This window comes from Montipora foliosa, chromosome 7, assembly GCF_036669935.1.
Source record: "Montipora foliosa isolate CH-2021 chromosome 7, ASM3666993v2, whole genome shotgun sequence".
NCBI classification, from domain to species: domain Eukaryota; kingdom Metazoa; phylum Cnidaria; class Anthozoa; order Scleractinia; family Acroporidae; genus Montipora; species Montipora foliosa.
The window spans coordinates 42,738,171-42,760,670 of NC_090875.1; the positions used below are offsets into that span (position 1 = coordinate 42,738,171).

A 22,500-nucleotide genomic window follows, 5' to 3' on the forward strand; every position below is an offset into this window, starting at 1 on the left:
ACCTTCGCTATTAGGAATGACTGTGTATAGAGATGTAATGTCCATGGTGAAAATAAGTTTGTCTTCGCCGGAGAAATTGAAATCGCGGAAAATTTGTAGTGCGTGTGTACTGTCTTTAATGTATGATGGCAAAGATTTGACGATAGGCTTCATAATCCTGTCTAAGTAGCTAGAAATGAGTTCGGTGGGGCAACTACAGGCAGAAACGATAGGGCGACCTGGGTTTGTTGGGTTTGTGAATTTTAGGCAAGAAGTAAATGCACGAAGTTCTAGGGGTGTTGATGATGAGATTAGTGACAGTGTCCGGTTATTCTTGATTAACTATAAGATTTTGAATGGTGTCTTTGACAAGTTTTTGATTTTTGGAAGTGAGATCTTTAGGGATTTTGGCATAAAACGAGGTATCCGAAAGTTGCCGCAAAGCTTCCTTTTGGTAAAGGTCGGACCGCCAAACAACTACCGCGCCGCCTTTGTCGGCCGATTTGACAACTATGTCGTTGCGTTTACTAAGATTTTTAAGCGCCGCCCACTCTTCCGAGGAAAGCTTGGAAAATTTAGTGTTGCGATTGAATTTAAGTTTGTGAATGTCGTGACGGCATTTTTTGGTGAAAAAATCTAAAGAGGCAAATTGTCCCTCTGGGGGAGTCCATTTGGATTTGCGAACTAGAAGTGTTTCAAAAATATCTTTATTAGAAGTGTCCGAATCATCCTCTTTGTCGTGAAAAAAGGCTTTTAACTGAACGCGGCGAAGGAATTTTTCAACATCTTGCTTAATAGAAAATTCGTTGGTGCGTTTGGTAATAGGGACAAAGTTTAGGCCCTTACTGAGAACAGACCTCTCTGAGTCAGTAAGCGGAAGATTTTCTGGAATTGTAATTAAATATTATGGCTATGCAATGTAGTGTCGTCGGTAATTTGCGGACCTATTAATTGTTGAAGTTTTAGAGTCTTGGTTTGGTGTAAATGGTCAAACAGTCCAGAATTAAGTTGTCGGATTTTAGCGCGAATAGATTGTACTAAAATTGCTGGACAGATTTTGGAAAGTTCGGAGCGGCAGTGAAGAAATTGTTTGTCAAGTGCGATTCGTTTTTGGCACATAGCTCTAATTGTGATCCTCATAATATTACGTGAAAAAGAATTTTGCGCACATCGAATTTGGTGAAGATACTGATTTGAGTGAGAGAATGTAGACGGATGAAAGTTCGAGCGAAAACCTTTAGGAATGACTTTAGAATTGAGGCAATGGCCGATGAAGTTGATGTGACTACAAAACCTACTTTTGGCGAAAATGAGAGTGGCTAAACGGAAAGCTAAGTTACTGCTAAGTGTGGGAAAAGGAAAAAGATAACTTACGATTTCCTGGCGTAGCTCCTTGGTGAGTTTCTTCAAGCTTGGCATCGTCGTCTTGGGTCTCCTACTAGAAATCTGTGGATTAAAAAATACTAGAACACAAGGTTAGTGGTCGTAGCGGTTGAATGAATGAAGGGGTAGTTTCTAAAGAAACTGTGGTGCTGCGTCGGTGGGGAAGTAGTATACATAAATTTGGTTTTATCAACAGAGTTGATAATGTAAATTGGCCACCGTCCAGAGATTCTAAAAGCTGGCGTTTCGAGCGTTAGCCCTTCGTCAGAGCGAATCGAGGGATTATGGGTTACGTGTAGTTTGTGAGGGTGGCCGACAAAAATAATGTGTACATTTAGCCAAGCCTAAAAGCGGAGCTCCCTGGTTATTTATTCTTACTGCCTGTAAGGTTAGTGAACAGGAAAGGTTTTCGAATTTTTCGCGTTTTGGTGTTTGCGACTACTACTTAATCAAATCATTTTCTTCGCTTTCTTCCGTAGAAAAATGCATTTCCTAACTAGTGATATTCCACGGTAAATTTCATGCAAAGAACCGATATCGCATGAATCACGAAGCGATGAGTGCGATATCGGTTTTTCAAGCGAAGTTTACTTTGGAATTCACCAGTTTGGCAATGACTTTTTTTCTTGAATCGCATGAGTTTTAGAAGAAAACAAGCACATTCTTAGCGAGCGAATGAAAAAGGAAAAAGCCATTTAAGAGTCAACTGTCAATATCCGGCGAATAGGAATCACGCTAAAACTAGAAACCGTCAGGAAACTTTGTCAGTTCAAGGTCAAAAAAGAGTTTTACTGATGTTCTGTTTTTTCCACTTTACCTCTGAAAACGAGATCAGTCACATTTTGAGGTAAATCATTGAAACATGCCAGCTTGGCTTGGAACAAGAATCGGCAAAAATACGGCAATGCAACCAAGAAAGGACAAACTTCCAACAAGATCGACTCCAACAAATTAACTGTAGGAGCTTTAAACAAACATTTCAAAACACAAGCTGGCGTTATTTATCCGTATTTTTAAGAGAGCTCATTGCCATTACGTGTTTATAACATAAAGGCAATTTTTTCTTGTTATTGTCGAGGTACATCGAAAAGCACTTGCACGTTTGCTCGCTAAAAAGTCAAACTTTGTTATTTTTCGTCTTTACCAACGTAAGATGGACCGTCCGGTCGATATTCAAATGTTTGATAATAATAATCTCTGTTTTACTTCCCTTTAATGTAAGGATTATGTTAAATATCTAGGTTTCTTACTGGACAATCATTTGAGCTGGAAACACCACATTGACTATGTCGCACCAAAAATAAGTAGAATTATTGGAGTTATTGCACGTCTTAGGCACCTCATCCCTTTTACTACTTTATTAAGTATTTATCGCTCTTTGATACTACCCTACCTGTCTTATGGTTTGGCTTCTTGGGGTCAAGCTGCTAAATCCCATCTACAAAAAATCCTCGTGCTGCAAAGCCGCGTCCTTCGGTTGACGCATTTTTTCTGAACCCAGATCTAGAGTGCATACGGTGCTTTTATTTACCTCCTCAAAAATTCTCCCACCTGCTATTTGCGGGCGCAAATGACTCCATGTAAATGGTGATCTGTTAATAAAGTGTTGTTGTTATTTCAGAGCAAAACAAACAAACAAATCAACTATTTCTTTACGTCCAAAAGAGTACAGATAATTTTTATTTAATTCCAGTTGAAAATAAAAATTTGAGTCTCATTTCTGAACAAAGGAAAAACCAATTAAACCACTTTTTAAGACTTGCATGTCCACAAAAATCGAACAAAAGGTGGCCACAGCTCGAAAATGGATTTTGCTCAAATTTTGTCCAGATGTAGCCTATTATGTCTCTAAATGCACTGTATAGTTTCTTAAGCCATGTGTATTTTTATTTTGGAGAAAATGCGAATTTAAGAAATCGTGTCGAAATCATCATTTTTTCCGCAGAAATTAACGCTTACTTTGATGTGAAGTTTCTCTACCAAAACCAATTCGTATCAGCTCGAAACCTCCTAAAAGCTCTTCTGTGGTATCTCGATATCTGGTTTAAGTGGTTTTTTTTAAAAATTTGAATCACGGCTAGCACCCGAATTAATTTTAACTTTAAGACGTCTGGTTTTACTTGACTGAAGGTACCCCTGAAACCGCATCGTTTTTCAACATGCGATAAAGCTCAAAGGCTAACGATATTTGCACCGTTAACTCTCTAAGTGATCAGCTTTCAAGTGATATTAAAATTTCTTTGGGCAATTGTATACGCGCTGCGTAACAAGTCACCAAGTTCATGTATTTTTGACCTTTCGACATCAAACGTCCTAATTTGCATATTCATCGAGTCACTTAGAAGTTCTTGTTTCAACTTGTTTACGGCAAAAATTGCAACTGTTACAATACTTCCTACCTGTTTATGACTTTGCTGTTGTTTAGAACCTCCAAATTTACCACAAATCACATAAATAATGTCAGCCAACAGTTGGTGTACATCCGATTACTATTCAATGCGTTCATGTACCAGCGTCAGTTCACTTTAGCAATGATGACATTCTCTTTTTATGGCCAAATTGGCTCAACCTTTTCCTGGTAACCTCATAGTATCACAAACTGAATATCCTTGCCATAGAAAACTTTCCCGTGCAGCTGGGAACCGCATTCCGTATTCCTTCAAACCCAATGTTACACGAGTTCACGTGACATTCAGTTATTTTCCGGTAAAGTTTGGTTGATGTGCGGTTTTAGACGCACCCCCTATATACCAATAGTTTTGGCCTGAAGGAACATAACAGCAGACCAGTAGTGCTGTAAGAATAAATTGGTGTTAAGTTTGACTTTTATCGAGTTTTAGGATAGTCATACCCACCCTTCCCACGAATTTCTTTCGCAGGAAATAAGCATGGAAGTCGTACCCAGACCTGAATTGCGTGCTTGCCTACTCTCATTGTACTCTCAATTTCTACATCGACACATCAGTTTTCAAGGTTACATTCATCACTTTTTGCTTAAAATTATACACTAACGCAGCCTTCTCTATTTTGAGAGTGGCAAATGGATTTTCCGTGATTCACGATCAGACTACTTCTTCAAGTCTTCACGGTTAAAGTAATGACGAGTAGTTACAGTTGTAAAATTCAGCGTGACGCGTGATAGACAGTTCTCGAGGGTCCAAAATAGGCTTTTTTAATCACGTATCCTGCCGCTATTTTTGTTCCATCCCGTCATCCCGTCGCAATGAGCATTTCCATCCCGATCCCGCCTAGTTGGCTGAAACCACTTTGCTCGACCTCAACGCCATATTTCAATCGTAAGTTTATTATAGATCATTCTGACTACACTACAACGAGCTACGAGTGAAAGTTTATGTAGGATGTGTCAGTGAGCTGTACAAATGCAAGACAATCCTACTACAAATACAACGCAAGCCTACTATAAGAACTGACGTTAAATATAATCTCATAGAAGTTATGCTACGCCAGATACGAAAAACCACTAAAAAACCACCCTTTAGACGTGGCCAAAAACCTTGTGGAAACGTATTCCTCATCTAATGCAGCAGCATAAAACCCCGAAGAAAGGGTGAAAATAATTAAAACAGCACATAATTAAAAAAGAAAACAGACAGGGAGACTGAGTGACCTAGAATGACCTAAGTCTCCCGCCGAAACTGTTAAATACCCTTAACTAGTCCCGTGACACCCCGCGAGCCTCTCCATTGTGGCGTCAGAATAAATTTCTGACCAATTCATTAAGTCATCTAATCGTCAGAAATTACAAAAGTTCAGTTAGACTGAAAAACGCCACTTACAGAGGATTGAAAGGAGTGAACATTAGGTGCTTGCATTTCTATTTGCTATCAATGTTGATTAGGTACACTTAAGTCAGCACAGGTGAGGAGCAAAATGCGCCGTAACGAAGCTGTTTCCTTGCCGTGCCTTACCCAGCGCAACTGAATGTAACTGTCGGCAACGACAGGTGCTGGCAGGCCATTTTAAAGAGACAGCTGATTTCCTGTTCCTGTCTCTACTTTGGAAAACGTATCGACCGTTAAAATGAACGAATGGGCCAAATCGGGATTTTGCTTTCATAAGAAAATATATCCCGAGTAATTTGTAGATTCCCTTAATTACTTTCTTCTTCTATAACTGAATCTTCACCCGCACAACTTCCTTAATCACTACCGGAGTCGAATTCGGACACTTCGTCTTCAACAGTATTCTCCTCAGGTTCGTCCTGGTGCGGCATGTCTCTGTTTATGGCATTTGAAGTCGACCGAAAGCTGACTTTTTCTCTAACCTGAACTTCCTTTTGATACAGGTAATCTGGAACTGTTCCAGCCCTTGCCATTGTGATTTCCTGGCACACAATTCTTTGTCGCATAGACCCATGCGCACTTTCCCAGTCCTGCATCTTTGAAATGTACTCTCTCGTGGCTTTAATCGCTGGAGGGAATAGTATTGATGGACCGGCTCCGGGACCCGGCACCCTGACCCACAGCTTGTGTGATAATAAGCAGACCATGAAGTCGAAGCTGTGCATTTTAATCCTTCTTTTGCTGTGCTTCCAAAGTCGCGCGCATATCGGAAATCTCTGGAGACTTGGTTTTTGCGATGAGCTACTGAAGGCAGATTTTCTACATCAAGGGTCATGCAAATCAGTAGATTTACATTGTAATATCCCAGCGGATCTAGATTTTGCTTCATATGTCAGTCCAATCCCCATTTGAGTAATCTCCTGCCTGGGGCTACCGTCTTCGCTTCCACACTTCCTTCGAGGCAATTTATAGCTAGAGAATGGCACGCGGCAGTTCAGTTGATGGTTGCTCATGTCGGAGCGATTCTGCTAAAAGAGGTCCTTTCAAAGTTCACGGTTTTCAACTAACTGAGAATTTTAACTTCCAATTTCGAAATGAAAAAGAAAGAGCGAGTTTTTGATGTTTTTCCTTAAATCACTCTCAAAATAAAGAAGGCTGCGTTAGTGTATATTTTTAAGCAAATGGTGATGAATGTAACCTTGAAAACTGATGTGTCGGAAGGGTGTAGCTAGAAATTGAGAGTACAATGGGAGTAAGCAAGCACGCAATTCAGGTTTGGGTACGGCTCCCATGCTTATTTCCTCCAAAAGAAATTCGTGGGAAGGGTGGGTATGACTATCCTAAAACTCGATTTAAGTCAAACTTAACACCAATTTATTCTTACAGCACTACTGGTCTGCTGCTGTTATGTTCCTTCAGGCCAAAACTATTGGTTTATGGGCGGTGCGTCTAAAACCACACATCAACCAAACGTGAACTCGTGTATCATTGGGTTTGAAGGAATACGGTTCCCAGCTGAACGGGAAAGTTTTCTATGGAACAGATATTATGAGGTTACCAGGAAAAGGTTGAGCCAATTTGGTCATTATAAGAAATTGTCATCACTGCTAAAGTGAACTGACACTGGGACATGGACGCATTGAATAGTAATCGGATGTACACCAACTGTTGGCTGACACTATTTACGTGATTTGTGGTAAAATTGGAGGTTCTAAACAACGGCAAAGCCATAAACAGGTAGGAAGTATTGTAACAGTTGCAATTTTTGCCATAAACAAGTTGAAACAAGAACTTGAAATCGAAGTGACTCGATGAATATGCAAATTAGGACGTTTGATGTCGAAAGGTCAAAAACACATGAATTTGATGACTTGTCCGGCAGCGCGTATACAATTGCCCAAAGAAATTTTTATATCACTTGAAAGCTTATCACTTAGAGAGTTAATGGTGCAAATATTGTTAGCTTTTGAGCTTTATCGCATGTTGAAAAACGATGCGGTTTCAGGGGTATCTTCAGTCAAGTAAAACCAAACGTCTTGATGTTGGAATTATTTCGGGTGCTAGCCGTGATTCAAATTTTTAAACAAATCACGTAAACCAGATATCGAGATACCACATAAGAGCTTTTAGGAGGTTTCGAGCTGATAAGAATTGGTTTTGGTGGCGAAAGTTGACGGCAACGTAAGCGTTAATTGCTGCGGAATTAATGGTGATTTCGACACTAACTCCAAAATAAAAACACACGACTTAAAAAACTATACAGTGCATTTAGAGACATAATAGGCTACATCTGAAAAAAAAAATTGATCAAAATCCGTTTTTGGGCTGTGCAGGAAAAATTTGAAAATATTTGATTTTCTCTAGCATGCACCAGTAAAAATACGCATCCACTTAAAATAAGGTATCCGTAAAAATGTTAACTGTTTAGTGCCCAAGAAAATGATTTGTGGAGTAACTTGTTCCACCAAGTTTGAGCTATTACTGGTATTCTGTTTTGTCTTTCCCTATTTTTTCGTTCTGTTCTAGTCATAGTTCTCCCAGGCATCATGCAACCTTATTTGAGCTTCTAAAGATATGCCAAAAATTGCAATACAGAGAAAAAAGCAGCTCTAAACAAATTAAAAATAAAAACACAGCCTTAAGTTTATATCTCTCCGATGCTGGACTTGAATAACTGCATAGCCACCAGTGTGGACCACAGCTATCATAGACCTCTTTCATAATGGCGGCCAAATAAAAAAATTTCTTTTGTTTTAATGCTACTAAGCCTAACTATTGTAGCCTCGCTACAACGAGCAAATTTCAAAAGAACATTTGTTTCAAAATGAGGGGAGTAGGTCTAATTAACATAAAGACAAAAGAATGGAAAAGTGGTCTCCATTTATGAAAGCGGTCTATGACATTATGTCAAACTGGATTAAAACCAGAGAAAAATGCAGAGAGAAAATATTTTCCAAACTGTTTTCCACCTGAGCACGAAAAGCGTTGACTGTTAAGCTTTAGTTGACATAGTATGGCCGTGTAGCCGGGTCGAACCAAAGTAAGCGCGCGATAAATCAAGCCTCATCTATGTTTAGGTGACTTAAACTGGTTTGAGCCTGCAATCCAATCGAAAACCAGTACCTGGTCAACAGTCAACTTCAAAAAAACAGCTGACCTCGATGAGCTAAAACCGAGCCCGCGATATGGTCACGAGACACTGGTCAGCGAATACCTTGCTTGACAGCTGTCAATTGACCATCATATGGAATTGCCATATCAAAGATGTGTGCTGTAAACCAGCGTGATATTGGTCACATTGGCAGACATGGAGGAGTGGACGTACGGACGGTCAGGAGAAAATGAGGGACATAGAGGCAGAGTAGGGGCGTTGGCCGGGATATGCCAGTATCACTAAACTTATTTATAGTAAACGGAAGTCGGTTTCCCGAGACGAGCGCAAGTGTTGAGCACGACGTCATAACAAATCACTGGAGCGTGCCCACATGACATTGTGAAATGGCGATGTTGAATATTTAATTATGGCTTTCTCAAGTGGAATACAGGCGTCTAGATTTCGGAATCAATATTGAAAAGGGTACCGGGAAAAAGTCCTCAGGAATTTCGGAAAATGTTTCAGGTAATTCCATACTGCAAAGTAATAGAGAAAGCGTAAGCTTTGTGGTGTTCAGCCGTCGAGCGAAAACGTTCCCTCAGAAGATGACACTTCTGCTTCTTACTGCACCGTTTTTAAAAAGGATGGTAAGGGTAAGACCAAGGGTGAGGGTAAAGGTAAGGATACACATACTTACATACTTAATTGACCACTCCCCATAAGGGCTTTTCAGGGTCAATGAAGCAATCAACGAAACAACAGAACACAAAAACAACAACTGTTAAGAATCCCAACTAGCCGGAGGCAAACCAGTTGGCTATTTACAAGTGCAGCTGGGAAGTTGAACCAGGGACTACCAGGAACAAATTCAGCGAGTGGTCAGAGCGGGTCTTGAACCCGGGATCTCCGGATCTCAAGACAAGCGCCCTTACCACTGGGCCACACTACGAATACAGAAAGTATCCTAAACATGCATACAAGCTATTCTCAGGCCTAAAAACTTTTGTTTAGGCCTAATTAGGCCTAAGGTGAGCTTTTATGCATGTTTAGGATACTTTATGTATTCGTATCCTTACCCTTACCCTCACCCTTGGTCTTACCCATACCCTCAAGCAACCCCGAGATTTTTTCAGTGAAAGTTTTCTTCCACAACTTGAAGCGTCCAGCGAAGTAAAGGTCTTGGGGGAGCTTGAGAGAAAAATATCACACCTAGGCGGCTCTTTGCACGGTGAACTGGAAGCAATGTCTGGCCATCGTAGCACTGCAGCTCTCAATATCTGTCAATGTAAGGCGAAGAGCTGTAGAGAAGATATTGGCAGTTGCAACCGGTCCGTTTAGTGTTAGTCCTTATGGTTGCTACAATTTCCAAGTTTTCATTTGTAGAACACTCGACGAAGTTATCTGAAGTGAACGACCAGTGGCAGTGGAACGCGTAATAGAAGCACTGCGAGTGAATTGTTATGCCACTGAACTTAATGAACCATTTCAACACAAAAACATCAGAGTAATAATGGCCATTCGTTTATTTGGATGACTAGACATGCCTGTTAGTGTCTTTATCACTTAAGTGCCACAATGTAGTTGTCTTCTCCATAAGTTTTGAAAAACAAACGGTAAACATGACATTAATTAAAAGCTTCCGTTTCTTCACACATTATAAGTCTAATAGTGTCAAAGATGAAAATTTTAGTAATTATGTTATACAGTACAGTGCTGTTTGTTGATGGGGGTGAGGTACAAATCGCCAAGACTGTGAGCCAGTGTCCCACCTCACATGTTATGGCATGCAGAATTACAAAAAAAAGGAAAACGGTAAGGCTTTTAAAGAAAGCTTTGGCCAACCAGAAGCCAAATATGACTTTTACATGTACCTGTCAGTCTTATAATTTCGTTGGTTAGGTGATATGATTATTTTGTTTTCTGGTAGTTTCACCTTTTCAGACGTTTTATGGGTATATGTTCAAATTGCCAGTTTAATTCAAGGGAACCGTTAAATTGAGTTTTTAATACATAACATGGTTTGGAGTAGAAGAAAACAAACAGCGGTTACAAACAATTTCATTTTATACTTGACGTTTCGTATGTTGCAGCATACATCATCAGAAGTGACGGTTAAAAATGGTTACCCAAGAGGCGTCCTTTGTTATAACATTAATGATGTTTTGAACAGACAAAAGAGCAGGTCTGCTGAACCTGCCACCACTGTTCCTAAGAAAGATATCATTCTTGTCTTGCCTTTTTTGGGCTTTCAAAGTGAAGCTCTTACTCGACGTGTTAAATCTTGTATTAGTAAGTTTTATGGCTGTGTCAATCTTAGGGTTATTTTTCAAAACACTTGCAGGGTTAAGTCTTTTTTTCCCTACAAAGATCGTTTCAGTCGTTCTCAAAGATCAAAAATAGTATACAAAGCCAGTTGTTGGGACTGTGATTCCTTCTACATCGGCAAAACAAAAAGAAGATTGCATGACAGGAAGTCCGAGCATTTCAAAGCTCTTACACAAGTCGGCCACGCCTCTGCTGTTGCAGACCATACAATTTCTACCGGTCATAACATCAAATGGGACCATTTTGAAATCCTCGCAACTGGAAAGTCCGACATGCAATGTAAAATTAAAGAAACGCTATTAATCAGTGACTTAAAACCCTCTCTCAATGAAAACATTGGTAGTGAGAAGCTTTTTCTTTATTAATTTCTTCCGGAAAAATCGACTACCGGAAGTTACTATTTTGTTATCACACTTTTTAACTAGTCACCAGTTCCTCGCTCTAGTTTTTAAAATTCTGTGTAACAGTTTTAACTGTCACTTCTGATGATGTATGCTGCAACATACGAAACGTCAAGTATAAAATGAAAATGTTTGTAACCGCTGTTTGTTTTCTTTTCCTGTTGAAATTAAAATGGCCAACGGACAAAAGTATTTATGGGGGGGGACTCCCATATGAAACAGACGGGGATGCTCGTCGTCTCGCTTAGGGGTGTAAATTTTCGATTTTGGTCTCGCTTAGGGTGTTCCAGGCAAAGCGCCAATGTTTTAAGCCGCCAAGGTCTAGTTTAGGGTTCCGCGAAGAAACACAGAATTACGCGAAGAGAAACAGAAGTCCAATTTTTAGGGGTCAAAATTTGCTTAAGCCACGCCCAGATTGGTATCCTTTAAGGGTCACAAAAAGCTTGAGCCACGCCCACATGGTCTCCTTTAGGGGTTAAATTCAAAATTTCGGACGAGCATCCCCGTATGTTCCATATGGGAGTCCCCCCCCCCTCCCCTCTGGGTAATTATTACTCATCATTGCTGTTACGAGTTCCAATGTTCTTTAGGATGGGTAGCTTGCAAACTAAACTGAACGCAGGGTTGTCCGAACAACAACAAGAAGATTTATTCCAAAATGAACGTAGTTTCCACGAAGTAAAACTCTAAACAGCACGTACTCGATAAACATACACGACCTCCGCCAACTTGAATAAACACTGCTTCTGTCACACTTGACTAAACACGGCTAACGCCAACTCCCTTCGCTTGTGAAAACTAGTTAAAAACATCGCTCAGACTTGCTTGATTATATACTTTCACAATGATATTCTAGAACTTTCTAAAAGAGTAAACAATCTAATTATAGAAAGATTACAAAACACACCGATTTAGAAACGTTTACGCAGGAACCCAAAAATTAACAAACTACGAACTCTCGGGAAGCTTCTAGAAAATAACGCTAGTCACGCAATGCTATTTTTCGTAACATAACCCCCTTTCAGAAGAAATGTCCTAAATTTATCCAAAGAAGAAAAATTGCCAAAATGAACGTAGTTTCCACGAAGTAACACTCTAAACAGCACGTACTCGATAAACTTACACGGCCTCCGCCAACTTGAATAAACACTGCTTCTGTCACACTTTAGTTCCTTTCTGCACTTGCCACTGAATTTCTTGCTTGCGTAGCAAACGGGAAACAACTTTTCATCATTTTTCTGCATTAATACTTCACCGATTCCACTGTTGGAGGCGTCCGTCCTTAAGAAATAGGGTTTAGCTGGATCGGGGAGTCGTAGAATAGGCTCACTTGTTAGGTAAGACTTGACTGTTCGGTAGGCTTTCTCATGTGCTTCATCGCACTCAAGTTTATTGGGTTGGCCTTTCCATGTGAGATCAGATAAGGGCACTGCGATCGCTGCAAAGTTGGGGATGAAATCTATGTAGCATTCTGCTAGACCCATAAATGATTCTCCACGTTATCCTGATGTAGACCAGTCACTCCTTGCTCCAGTCGATGCCCTAGGAAATCCACACTGTTTACTCCGAATAGGAACTTAGTAGGGCAGTTCCGAAAACCACTTAATGTGAGAACACTTAATGTGGGAACTTAATGTGAGAACGCCCCCTGTATAAATATTATTATTATTATTATTATTATTATTATTATTATTTATTATTATTAGGTCTAATAGTCAACCCCGCTTAAACAAGGCGCGAAAATAGCTCTCTTAGGGCTTTAATATGTTCTTCCCACGTACAGGTGTCAACCAATATATCATCCCAGTAGAAATCGACAACTAGATTTTCTAACCACTTCTTCATTGCACGCTTCAGTGTTGCTGCCGAGTTGATCATTCCAAACGGCATATTCAAGAAATCGTCCCGTCAGGTGTTACGAACGCCGTTTTCTGTATATGTCCTCCTCTGGTATTGTTATCTGCCAATATCCCTTGCTAAGGTCAATTTTGAGTAGAACTTGTCTCCACTAAGCTTCCGAAACAAATGTTCAGCAGTTGGCATAGGTTCGGGATCAAATACAGTTAGTTTATTTAATTTCCGATAATCAACGCACACGCGATTTGCGTTGTCTTTTTTCTTCACTACTACCACAGGTGACGCATACGGAGAACTGGACTCTCTAATGACTCCCATTTTGATCATGTCGGCAATATCTTTTCTCAGTGATTGTCTGATGCTATCAGGTACTGGGTAAGGTCTTGATCTAACCGGCTCGTCTGAAATGAGTTGATAACTGTTGTTTACCTCAGGCTCGTCAACTTCTTTCGTCCACAGCTGTTTGAGTTTAGCCATTGGTCCTCTAACAGCTCTTCCATATAACAGCTCGAACGGTGAAAAATCAGTGGACTCTTAGTGGGGAACTTCACGATAAGCGAACAACAGCGAGGTTTATGTAGCGATGCCACTGTCTTGTGGCTGCTCACCACACAGTCTCTTCAGCATAGACTTCATCGTTCTGTTGAACTTCTCCGTCAAACCGTTACACATCGGGTGATAGGGTGTTGTTGTAAGCTGTTTAATGCTTAGTAGTCGGGTGACTTCTCTCATGCAGTCAGAAACAAACTGCGTACCCAGATCACTCAGGATTTCTTCGGGTACTCCGAGACGGCTGAAGATATCTACCAATGCCTTTGCTACAATCTGAGTGTCAATGTTCTTTAGTGGCACAGCCTCAGGGAAGCGAGTCCAAAAATCTACCAGTGTCAATATATATCTGTGTCCTTCTTCATTCGGGGGACTGATAGGCAGTCATGTCCAATATACACAAACGGATACGATTCGTCGATTTCGATGGTCCATTGGTACCAATGGTAGGATTGATACCAATAGAAAAGAAAGTCATTCCAACGGTTCTGTTGGTGAATATGCATCTCACTAAGGTGACTTTGATTATTTTCCCAATTCCGATAGTCCATTGGTACCAATCGTACCATTGGTACCGAAAGAAATTGATGTCATTCCAATGGTTCTACTGGTGAAATTATTTTCTCATGTGGTCTGGCTAGGTACAAGGCAATTCCGATGGTCCCATTGGTACCAGTGGTACGATTGGTACCAATAGAATATAATGTCATTCTAATGGTTCTACGGGTGAATATTCATCGCATTTAGGGGACTTAGTTTATTTTGTCATGTGATCTAGCTGGGTACAGGGCAATTCCGATGGTCCATTGGTACCAATGGTACTATTGGTACTAATAGAAAATTATGTCATTCCAATAACCATTATGAATATTCCTCGTTTTATAAGCCAACCACACAAAACAAGTTCTCTTTTACACGAAGTAAAAGGACGGAATACTAAATATTATGAATATTCCTCCGTCTATTCACTACTTCCACAAATCCCATAATACACCTCTTTTACCCCCCAAAAATCTGCATAGGCATTGTTTTCGACTTCTCTTGGGACATTTTCATGTCCCAGGAGAAATTGCAAACAATGATTATGCAAAAGTTTTGGGGGGTAATAGAGTGTATTATGGGATTGTACAAGTAGTGAATAAGCCAACCACGCAAAACAAGTTCGCTTTTACACCAACTAATAGCGAGCTATAATTGTCATGGATCACATGAAAAAATAATCTGATTCCCCTTAATGAGATGTATATTCACCAGTAGAACCATTGGAAAGACGTCATTTTCTAATGGTACCAATCGTACCATTGGTACCAATGGTCCATTGGAATTGTCCTGTACACAGCCACACCACATGAGAAAATCACCTAAGGTCCCTTAATGAGATACCTATTCACCAGTAGAACCATTGGAATGACATCATTTTCTAGTGGTACCAATCGTACCATTGGTACCAATGGTCCACTGGAATTGCCCTGTACCCAGCCACACCACATGAGAAAATCACCTAAGTTCCGTTAATGAGATACATATTCACCAGTATAACCATTGGAATGACATCATTTTCTAGTTGTACCAATCGTACCATTCGTACCAATGTAGACTCTTCTTATCAGTACTAACACCAACGGAGTCTATATGTGAGTATTGGACGACCCTCCTGATAGGACCAACAAGATCTATTGCTACTCTCTTAAAGGGTTTATCAATCAGTGGCATCTTCTCCAACGGTACCTTCGGCACTGATCCCTTACTTACAGTCTTCTGACAAACGTCACAGGCCTTGCAAAATAGGGTTATGTCGCCTTGAATTCCAGGCCAATAAAATGCACTCTGGATCTTGTCTGTTGTTTTCTTGATGGCCATGTAACCGCCCATGATCCATCCATGAACTACTTCCATAATGGGGAGTCTCAACTTCTCAGGTACCATAACTACTTGTTTAAGCGAAAATTTGGTTTTATCAACGGAGTTGATAATGTAAATTGGCCACCGTACAGAGATCTACAAGCGGCCGTTTCGAGCGTTAGCCCCTCGTCAGAGCGAATCGAGGGATTATGGGTTACGCGCAATTTTTATAGTAGAGTAGGAGCTACGCTATTAGTGATAACATGGCAACGTAAAAAATAGGAATATATTAGTTAAATGAAAAGCGTTCGTTAATACCGTGAGGATTAAGGGTGCCGATTTAAAGATGAATTTTTGTTCCAGATTCTTGCGGCTTTCCAACGTACCTAGATGTAGGGAAAGGCCGCTGATAGCCATGTGTTTTTTGGAGTTGTTAGGCAGATTAAAATGGCGAGCGACTGGCTTAGATGCATCCTTGTCATTCTTCTCAACATCGCGAAGGTGTTCGCGGAATCGGTCACCTAGTCGTCTACCTGTCTCACCAATGTATAATTTACTGCATAACGTACAGGTTATGCAATAAATGACATTTGCAGAGGTACATGTGAAACGATCGGTGATCTTAACAGATCGCTTAGGTCCCGATATCTTGCTAGTGTTAACAATGAAAAGACAAGTTTTGCATCGTGAGCGCGGGCATTTGAAAGTGCCGGGTTGCTCGTTAGTTTTGAGAGCGCTTCTAACTAAAAAAATGCCTACGTTTTTGTCGCGTTTGAATGTAATAAGTGGAGGTTGCGAAAAGATTCTACCAGTCTCGGGGTCATTTCGGAGTAATTTAAAATTAATAAGAATGATGCTTTTGCCTGCGTGATTATGAGGATGGAAAGTGAGGGTGAATGGAATTCTGTCATTCTTATCTTTTTGTGACGTTTGTAGTGATGACTGTCGATCAAATTGTTGGGCGCGATGATGGCCCGCTTTGACCACAGAGACAGGATAGCCACGTTTTTTGAAGAACTGGCACATCTCCTCTGATTTGCTGGAAAAATCGGAGTAATCACTACATAGACGTCGAAGTCTAAGAAATTGAGAATAAGGAATGGAGTTCTTGACATGTGATGGATGTGACGATGAATACAACAAATAACTGTGTTAATCAGTCGGTTTGTAGTGCACACTAGTACATAGCACGTTGCCTCTAATAGAATTTTTGATATCTGGGAAAGCCAATGAAGTTTCCGAAATTTCCCAGGTATATTTAAGAGCCGGATGAAAACAGTTGACGGAGGTTATAAATTGATCGAGTTCTTCTCTGCTGGATGAAATAGCGCCGATGCAGTCGTCGATGTAGCGGCCGTAGAGTTCAGGTTTGGGGCCGTTGTACTGATTAAAAAATTGGTGTTCAACATATCCTACAAAAAGATTTGCATAGCTAGGTCCCATTCTTGTGCCCATCGCTACACCATTAATTTGTTTGCAATAGTTGCCGGCGAATGAAAAACAGTTAAGCGTTAAAACTAGTTCGGCAAGGCGGAGGAGCGTTTCCGAGCTAGGTTCTTTGACAGTGCGTTGATCGAAAAAGTGATTAAGTGCTTGAAGACCTTCGCTATTAGGAATGACTGTGTATAGAGATGAAATGTCCATGGTGAAAATAAGTTTGTCTAGGCCGGAGAAATTGAGACCGCGGAAAATTTGTAGTGCGTGTGTACTGTCTTTAATGTATGATGGCAAAGATTTGACGATAGGCGTCATAATCCTGTCTAAGTAGCTAGAAAAGAGTTCGTTGGGGCAACTACAGGCAGAAACGATAGAGCGACCTGGGTTGCTGGGTTTGTGAATTTTAGGCAAGAGGTAAATGCACGAAGTTCTAGGGGTGTTGATGATGAGATTAGTGGCAGTGTCCGGTAATTCTTGATTAACTATAAGATTTTGAACGGTGTCTTTGACAAGTTTTTGATTTTTGGAAGTGAGATCTTTAGGGATTTTGGCATAAAACGAGGTATCCGAAAGTTGCCACAAAGCTTCTTTTTGGTAAAGGTCGGACCGCCAAACAACTACCGCGCCGCCTTTGTCGGCCGATTTGACAACTATGTCGTTGCGTTTACTAAGATTTTTAAGCGCCGCCCACTCTTCCGAGGAAAGCTTGGAAAATTTAGTGTTGCGATTGAATTTAAGTTTGTGAATGTCGTGACGGCATTTTTTGGTGAAAAAATCTAAAGAGGCAAATTGTCCCTCTGGGGGAGTCCATTTGGATTTGCGAACTAGAAGTGTTTCAAAAATATCTTTATTAGAAGTGTCCGAATCATCCTCTTTGTCGTGAAAAAAGGCTTTTAACTGAACGCGGCGAAGGAATTTTTCAACATCTTGCTTAATAGAAAATTCGTTGGTGCGTTTGGTAATAGGGACAAAGTTTAGGCCCTTACTGAGAACAGATTTCTCTGAGTCAGTAAGCGGAAGATTTTCTGGAATTGTAATTAAATATTATGGCTATGCAATGTAGTGTCGTCGGTAATTTGCGGACCTATTAATTGTTGAAGTTTTAGAGTCTTGGTTTGGTGTAAATGGTCAAACAGTCCAGAATTAAGTTGTCGGATTTTAGCGCGAATAGATTGTACTAAAATTGCTGGACAGATTTTGGAAAGTTCGGAGCGGCAATAAAGAATTTGTTTGTCAAGTGCGATTCGTTTTTGGCACATAGCTCTAATTGTGATCCTCATAATATTACGTGAAAATGAATTTTGCGCACAGCGAATTTGGTGAAGATACTGATTGAGTGTGAGAATGTAGACGCATGAAAGTTCGAGCGAAAACCTTTAGGAATGACTTTAGAATTGAGGCAACGGCCGATGAAGTTGATGTGACTACAAAACCTAGCTTTGGCGAAGAAAGAGTGGGCGGCGCTTAAAAATCTTAGGGGCGGCGGTGCTCAAAAATCTTAGTAAACCCAACGACATAGTTGTCAAATCGGCCGACAAAGGCGGCGCGGTAGTTGTTTGGCGGTCCCACCTTTACCAAAAAGAAGCTTTGCGGCAACTTTCGGATACCTCGTTTTATGCCAAAATCCCTAAAGATCTCACTTCCAAAAATCAAAAACTTGTCAAAGACATCATTCAAAATCTTATAGTTAATCAAGAATTACCAGACACTGCCACTAATCTCATCATCAACACCCCTAGAACTTCGTGCATTTACTTCTTGCCTAAAATTCACAAACCCAAAAACCCAGGTCGCCCTATCGTTTCTGCCTGTAGTTGCCCCACCGAACTCTTTTCTAGCTTTTTAGACAGGATTATGACGCCTATCGTCAAATCTTTGCCATCATACACTAAAGACAGTACATACGCACTACAAATTTTCCACGATTTCAAGTTCTCCGGCCTAGACAAGCTTATTTTCACCATGGACATTTCATCTCTATACACAGTCATTCCTAATAGCGAAGGTCTTCAAGCACCTAAACACTTTTTCGATCAACGCACTGTCAAAGAACCTAGCTCGGAAACGCTCCTCCGCCTTGCCGAGTTAGTTTTAACGCTTAACTGTTTTTCATTCGTCGGCAACTATTACAAACAAATTAATGGTGTAGCGATGGGCACAAGAATGGGACCTAGCTATGCAAATCTTTTTTGTAGGATATGTAACACCAATTTTTTAATTAGTACAACGGCCCCAAACCTGAACTCTACGGCCGCTACATCGACGACTGCATCGGCGCTATTTCATCCAGCAGAGAAAAACTCGATCAATTTATAACCTCCGTCAACTGTTTTCATCCGGCTCTTAAATATACCTGGGAAATTTCGGAAACTTCATTGGCTTTCCTAGTTATCAAAATTTCTATTAGAGGCAACGTGCTATGTACTAATGTGCACTACAAACCTACTGATTCACACAGTTATTTGTTGTATTCATCGTCACATCCATCACATGTCAAGAACTCCATTCCTTATTCTCCATTTTATAGACATCGACGTCTATGTAGTGATGACTCCGATTTTTCCAGCAAACCAGAGGAGATGTGCCAGTTCTTCGAAAAACGTGCCTATCCTGTCTCTGTGGTCAAAGCGGGCCATCATCGCGCCCAACAATTTGATCGACAGTCATTACTACAAACGTCACAAAAAGATAAGAATGACAGAATTCCATTCACCCTCACTTTCCATCCTCATAATCACGCAGTCAAAAGCATCATTCTTAGTAATTTTAAATTACTTCAAAATGATCCCGAGACTGGTAGAATTCTTTCGCAACCTCCACTTATTACATTCAAACGCGACAAAAACGTAGGCAACTTTTTAGTTAGAAGCGCTCTCAAAACTAACGAGCAACCCGGCACTTTCAAATGCGCGCGCTCACGATGCAAAACTTGTCTTTTCATTGTTAACACTAGCAAGATATCGGGACCTAAGCGATCTGTTAAGATCACCGATCGTTTCACATGTCCCTCCGCAAATGTCATTTATTGCATAACCTGTAGGTTATGCAATAAATTATACATTGGTGAGACAGGTAGACGACTAGGTGACCGATTCCGCGAACACCTTCGCGATGTTGAGAGGAATGACAAGGATGCATCTAAGCCTGTCGCTCGCCATTTTAATCTGCCTAACCACTCCAAAAAACACATGGCTATCTGCGGCCTTTCCCTACATCTAGGTACGATGGAAAGCCGCAAGAATCTGGAACTAAAATTCATCTTTCAAATCGGCACCCTTAATCCTCACGGTATTAACGAACGCTTTTCATTTAACTAATATATTCCTATTTTTCACGTTGCCATGTTACCACCAATAGCGTAGCTCCTACTCTACTATAAAAACTACACGTAACCCATAATCCCTCGATTCGCTCTGACGAAGGGCTAACGCTCGAAACGTCAGCTTTTAGAATCTCTGTACGGTGGCCAATTTACATTATCAACTCCGTTGATAAAACCAAATTTTTGTATACTACTTCCCCACCGACGCAGCACCACAGTTTCTTTAGAAACTACCCCTTCATTTACTTGTCTAAGCGGTTTACCACCATTCACGTAAGGGTGCTTGTACAGGTGGTACAGTATTCCAGAGTTTTCTTCAAATGAAATCTTCGCCTGACCCTTCACTAGCACACCGTCTCGATCCCAGTACTTACGCAGACTCTCATCTCCTCTCTGCATCTGCTTGAGCTTCTCTCTATCCACAATATGGCTTTCACGAGTACTAGGCACCTTTAAGGTCGTGCGTTCATTCTTTTACTTGGCTTGACTTCGGGTAGTTACTGCACAAGCCTCTTGCCAACTGGGATCTGGATTTTGTGCGTCCCTTGCATCCCGTGCATTACCAATAATTAGGTCGTAGATAATATCTGAAAGGCACTGCGCTTCTACATGACCCTTAAGATAAGGCGTATCAACATAAATTATAACTTTTGGCACCTTCCTCGTTGTGTTGTTAATAAGCAACATGACGTTAACGTGTCCTGTGAACTGATCCTCGGCAACAAGGTCCTCCTTGACCACAATTCCACTGCATCCAGTATCTCTTAAAATGTCGACATGCTCCTCTCCAACTCTGCCCTTTTCAACAGGCATCTTACTTCTTACTCCAGTTTAGGATTTCAAACAGGCATTACTTAGCAACGGGACTTTCTTTCCAAAGGCTAACAGAACCTGATCATTTGGAATACAGGACTTGACTTCCTCGTGGGTAGCGTTAAGATCTGGTGACTTAACAAAGCAGCCAGCACTAACTTGACCACGTTGCACAGGGTTACCATCTTTACCTTGAGCTCCTGACTTCCGTCCACCTAATCGACAGGTCCTCGCTTCATGATCTCGCTTGCCACATAGGAAACACTTTCCTTCTAGAGCTGGGCAGTTAATTGCTTTGTGTCCGCGGGCATTACACTTGTAACACTGGAGCGCAGTTGTATCACTCTGTGCGTTCTTTGTTTCTTTCGCCTTGGGCTGTGCCAGCGGCTTCTTGGTCGCAGAGCTAAGCAGGTGCTTTCCATGTGCTTTCAAGTATTGATCGGCGATTTTCGCTATATGGTCAAGCGTTTCCGGGGCTCTTTCACGAAGGTGAATAGCTAACTCTTTTGGACAAGAGTCAATAAACTGTTCTTCCAGAATTAGATCTTTCAGGTCTTCAAAAGAACGTTCAGTGTGCGACAGTTCCAAGCAACGCAACAAGTATCTATCCAGTCGTACTATAAACTGTTCTGGGCTCTCGTCAACTTCCGGCTTTGATGCTCTAAATTTACGGCGATAACCATCCTCCGTAAGGTCATATCTCTTCATCAAGGCTGGCTTTACACGGTCGTAATCTTGGGCTGCTTTCTAAGATAATCGCGAATAAACTTCTTGCGCACGACCAGACAAAAGAGCACTAAGTTTCGAAGCCCATCCTGTCTTTTCCCATTTAGCTGTCGCTGCAAATCTTCCAAATCTTTGTAAGTAAGCATCCAAGTCGTTCTTGCCATCGACAAATGAGGGAAGCTAGGGTGCCTTGGCCCTATCCACTCTCACTTCAGGCACCCGTCAGCACTCGCCACAGCCAAACGTGCAATCTCCAACTCGTGTTCTCTTTTTGCCGCTTCAATAGCTTTCTGTTTCAACAGCCCCGCTGCCATTCCTAATTTTCGTAGTTCGCGTTCTTGTCGCCTTGTTTCTCTTTCCTCGTCTTCCCTTCTTCTATCTTCTTCGAGTAAACGACGTTTCTCTTCCTTTTCTTCTTCTAATTGCCTCCTTTTTCGTTCCCTTTCTTCCAATTGTCTACGTTTTTCTTCTTTTTCCTCTTCCTATTGTTTGCAGTTTTCTTCTCTTTCCTCCTCCAATTGTCTACGTTTTTCTTATCTTTCTTCCTCTAGCTTTTGTTGCTTTTCTAAAAACTTTAGCAGCTTTTCTCCTTCCAATCCGAATTCTTTCCCCATCTTCAAGAGCTTTTCCATTTCCATAGCAGTATTTCACAGCAAAAACACAATATACTCTCTTGTACAGTTCTTCTTACTTTAGCAGTTACTCTTTCTTCTTGAACTGCCCTTTCCTGGTTACTGTAGTCGACAAACAAATAAATTCCTCTCCCGGACAGGCCCCCAATGTTACGAGTTCGAATGTTCTTAAGGATGGGTAGCTTGCAAACTAAACTGAACGCAGGGTTGTCCGCAACGACAACAAGAAGATTTATTCTAAAATGAACATAGTTTCCACGAAGTAAAACTGTAAACAGCACGTACGCGATATACTTACACGGCCTCCGCCAACTTGAATAAACACTGCTTCTGTCCC

General features: G+C 41.0%; 2 protein-coding genes across 2 annotated transcripts in view; one reads left to right on the top strand and one right to left on the bottom strand.

Annotated features, from left to right (window-relative positions):
- Positions 1-22,500, top strand: part of LOC138011176 (uncharacterized) — a 68,820-nt gene that overhangs the window by 4,514 nt on the left and 41,806 nt on the right. The gene's annotated exons all lie outside the window — the stretch shown is intronic.
- Positions 20,467-21,513, bottom strand: LOC138011177 (uncharacterized). Its single transcript, XM_068858146.1, has 2 exons — positions 20,884-21,513; positions 20,467-20,790 (listed from the first exon to the last, which is right to left on the bottom strand). Exons 1-2 carry the CDS (start codon positions 21,511-21,513, stop codon positions 20,467-20,469), a joined length of 954 nt encoding a protein of 317 aa, XP_068714247.1.

Coding starts and splice junctions, on each gene's coding strand:
- LOC138011177 (XM_068858146.1), bottom strand. CDS start 21,513: ATGAAGAGATATGACCTTACGGAGGATGGTTATCGCCGTAAATTTAGA. Junction 20,791..20,883: donor CCTGTATTCCAAATGATCAG/GTTCTGTTAGCC, acceptor CCTGTTGAAAAG/GGCAGAGTTGGAGAGGAGCA.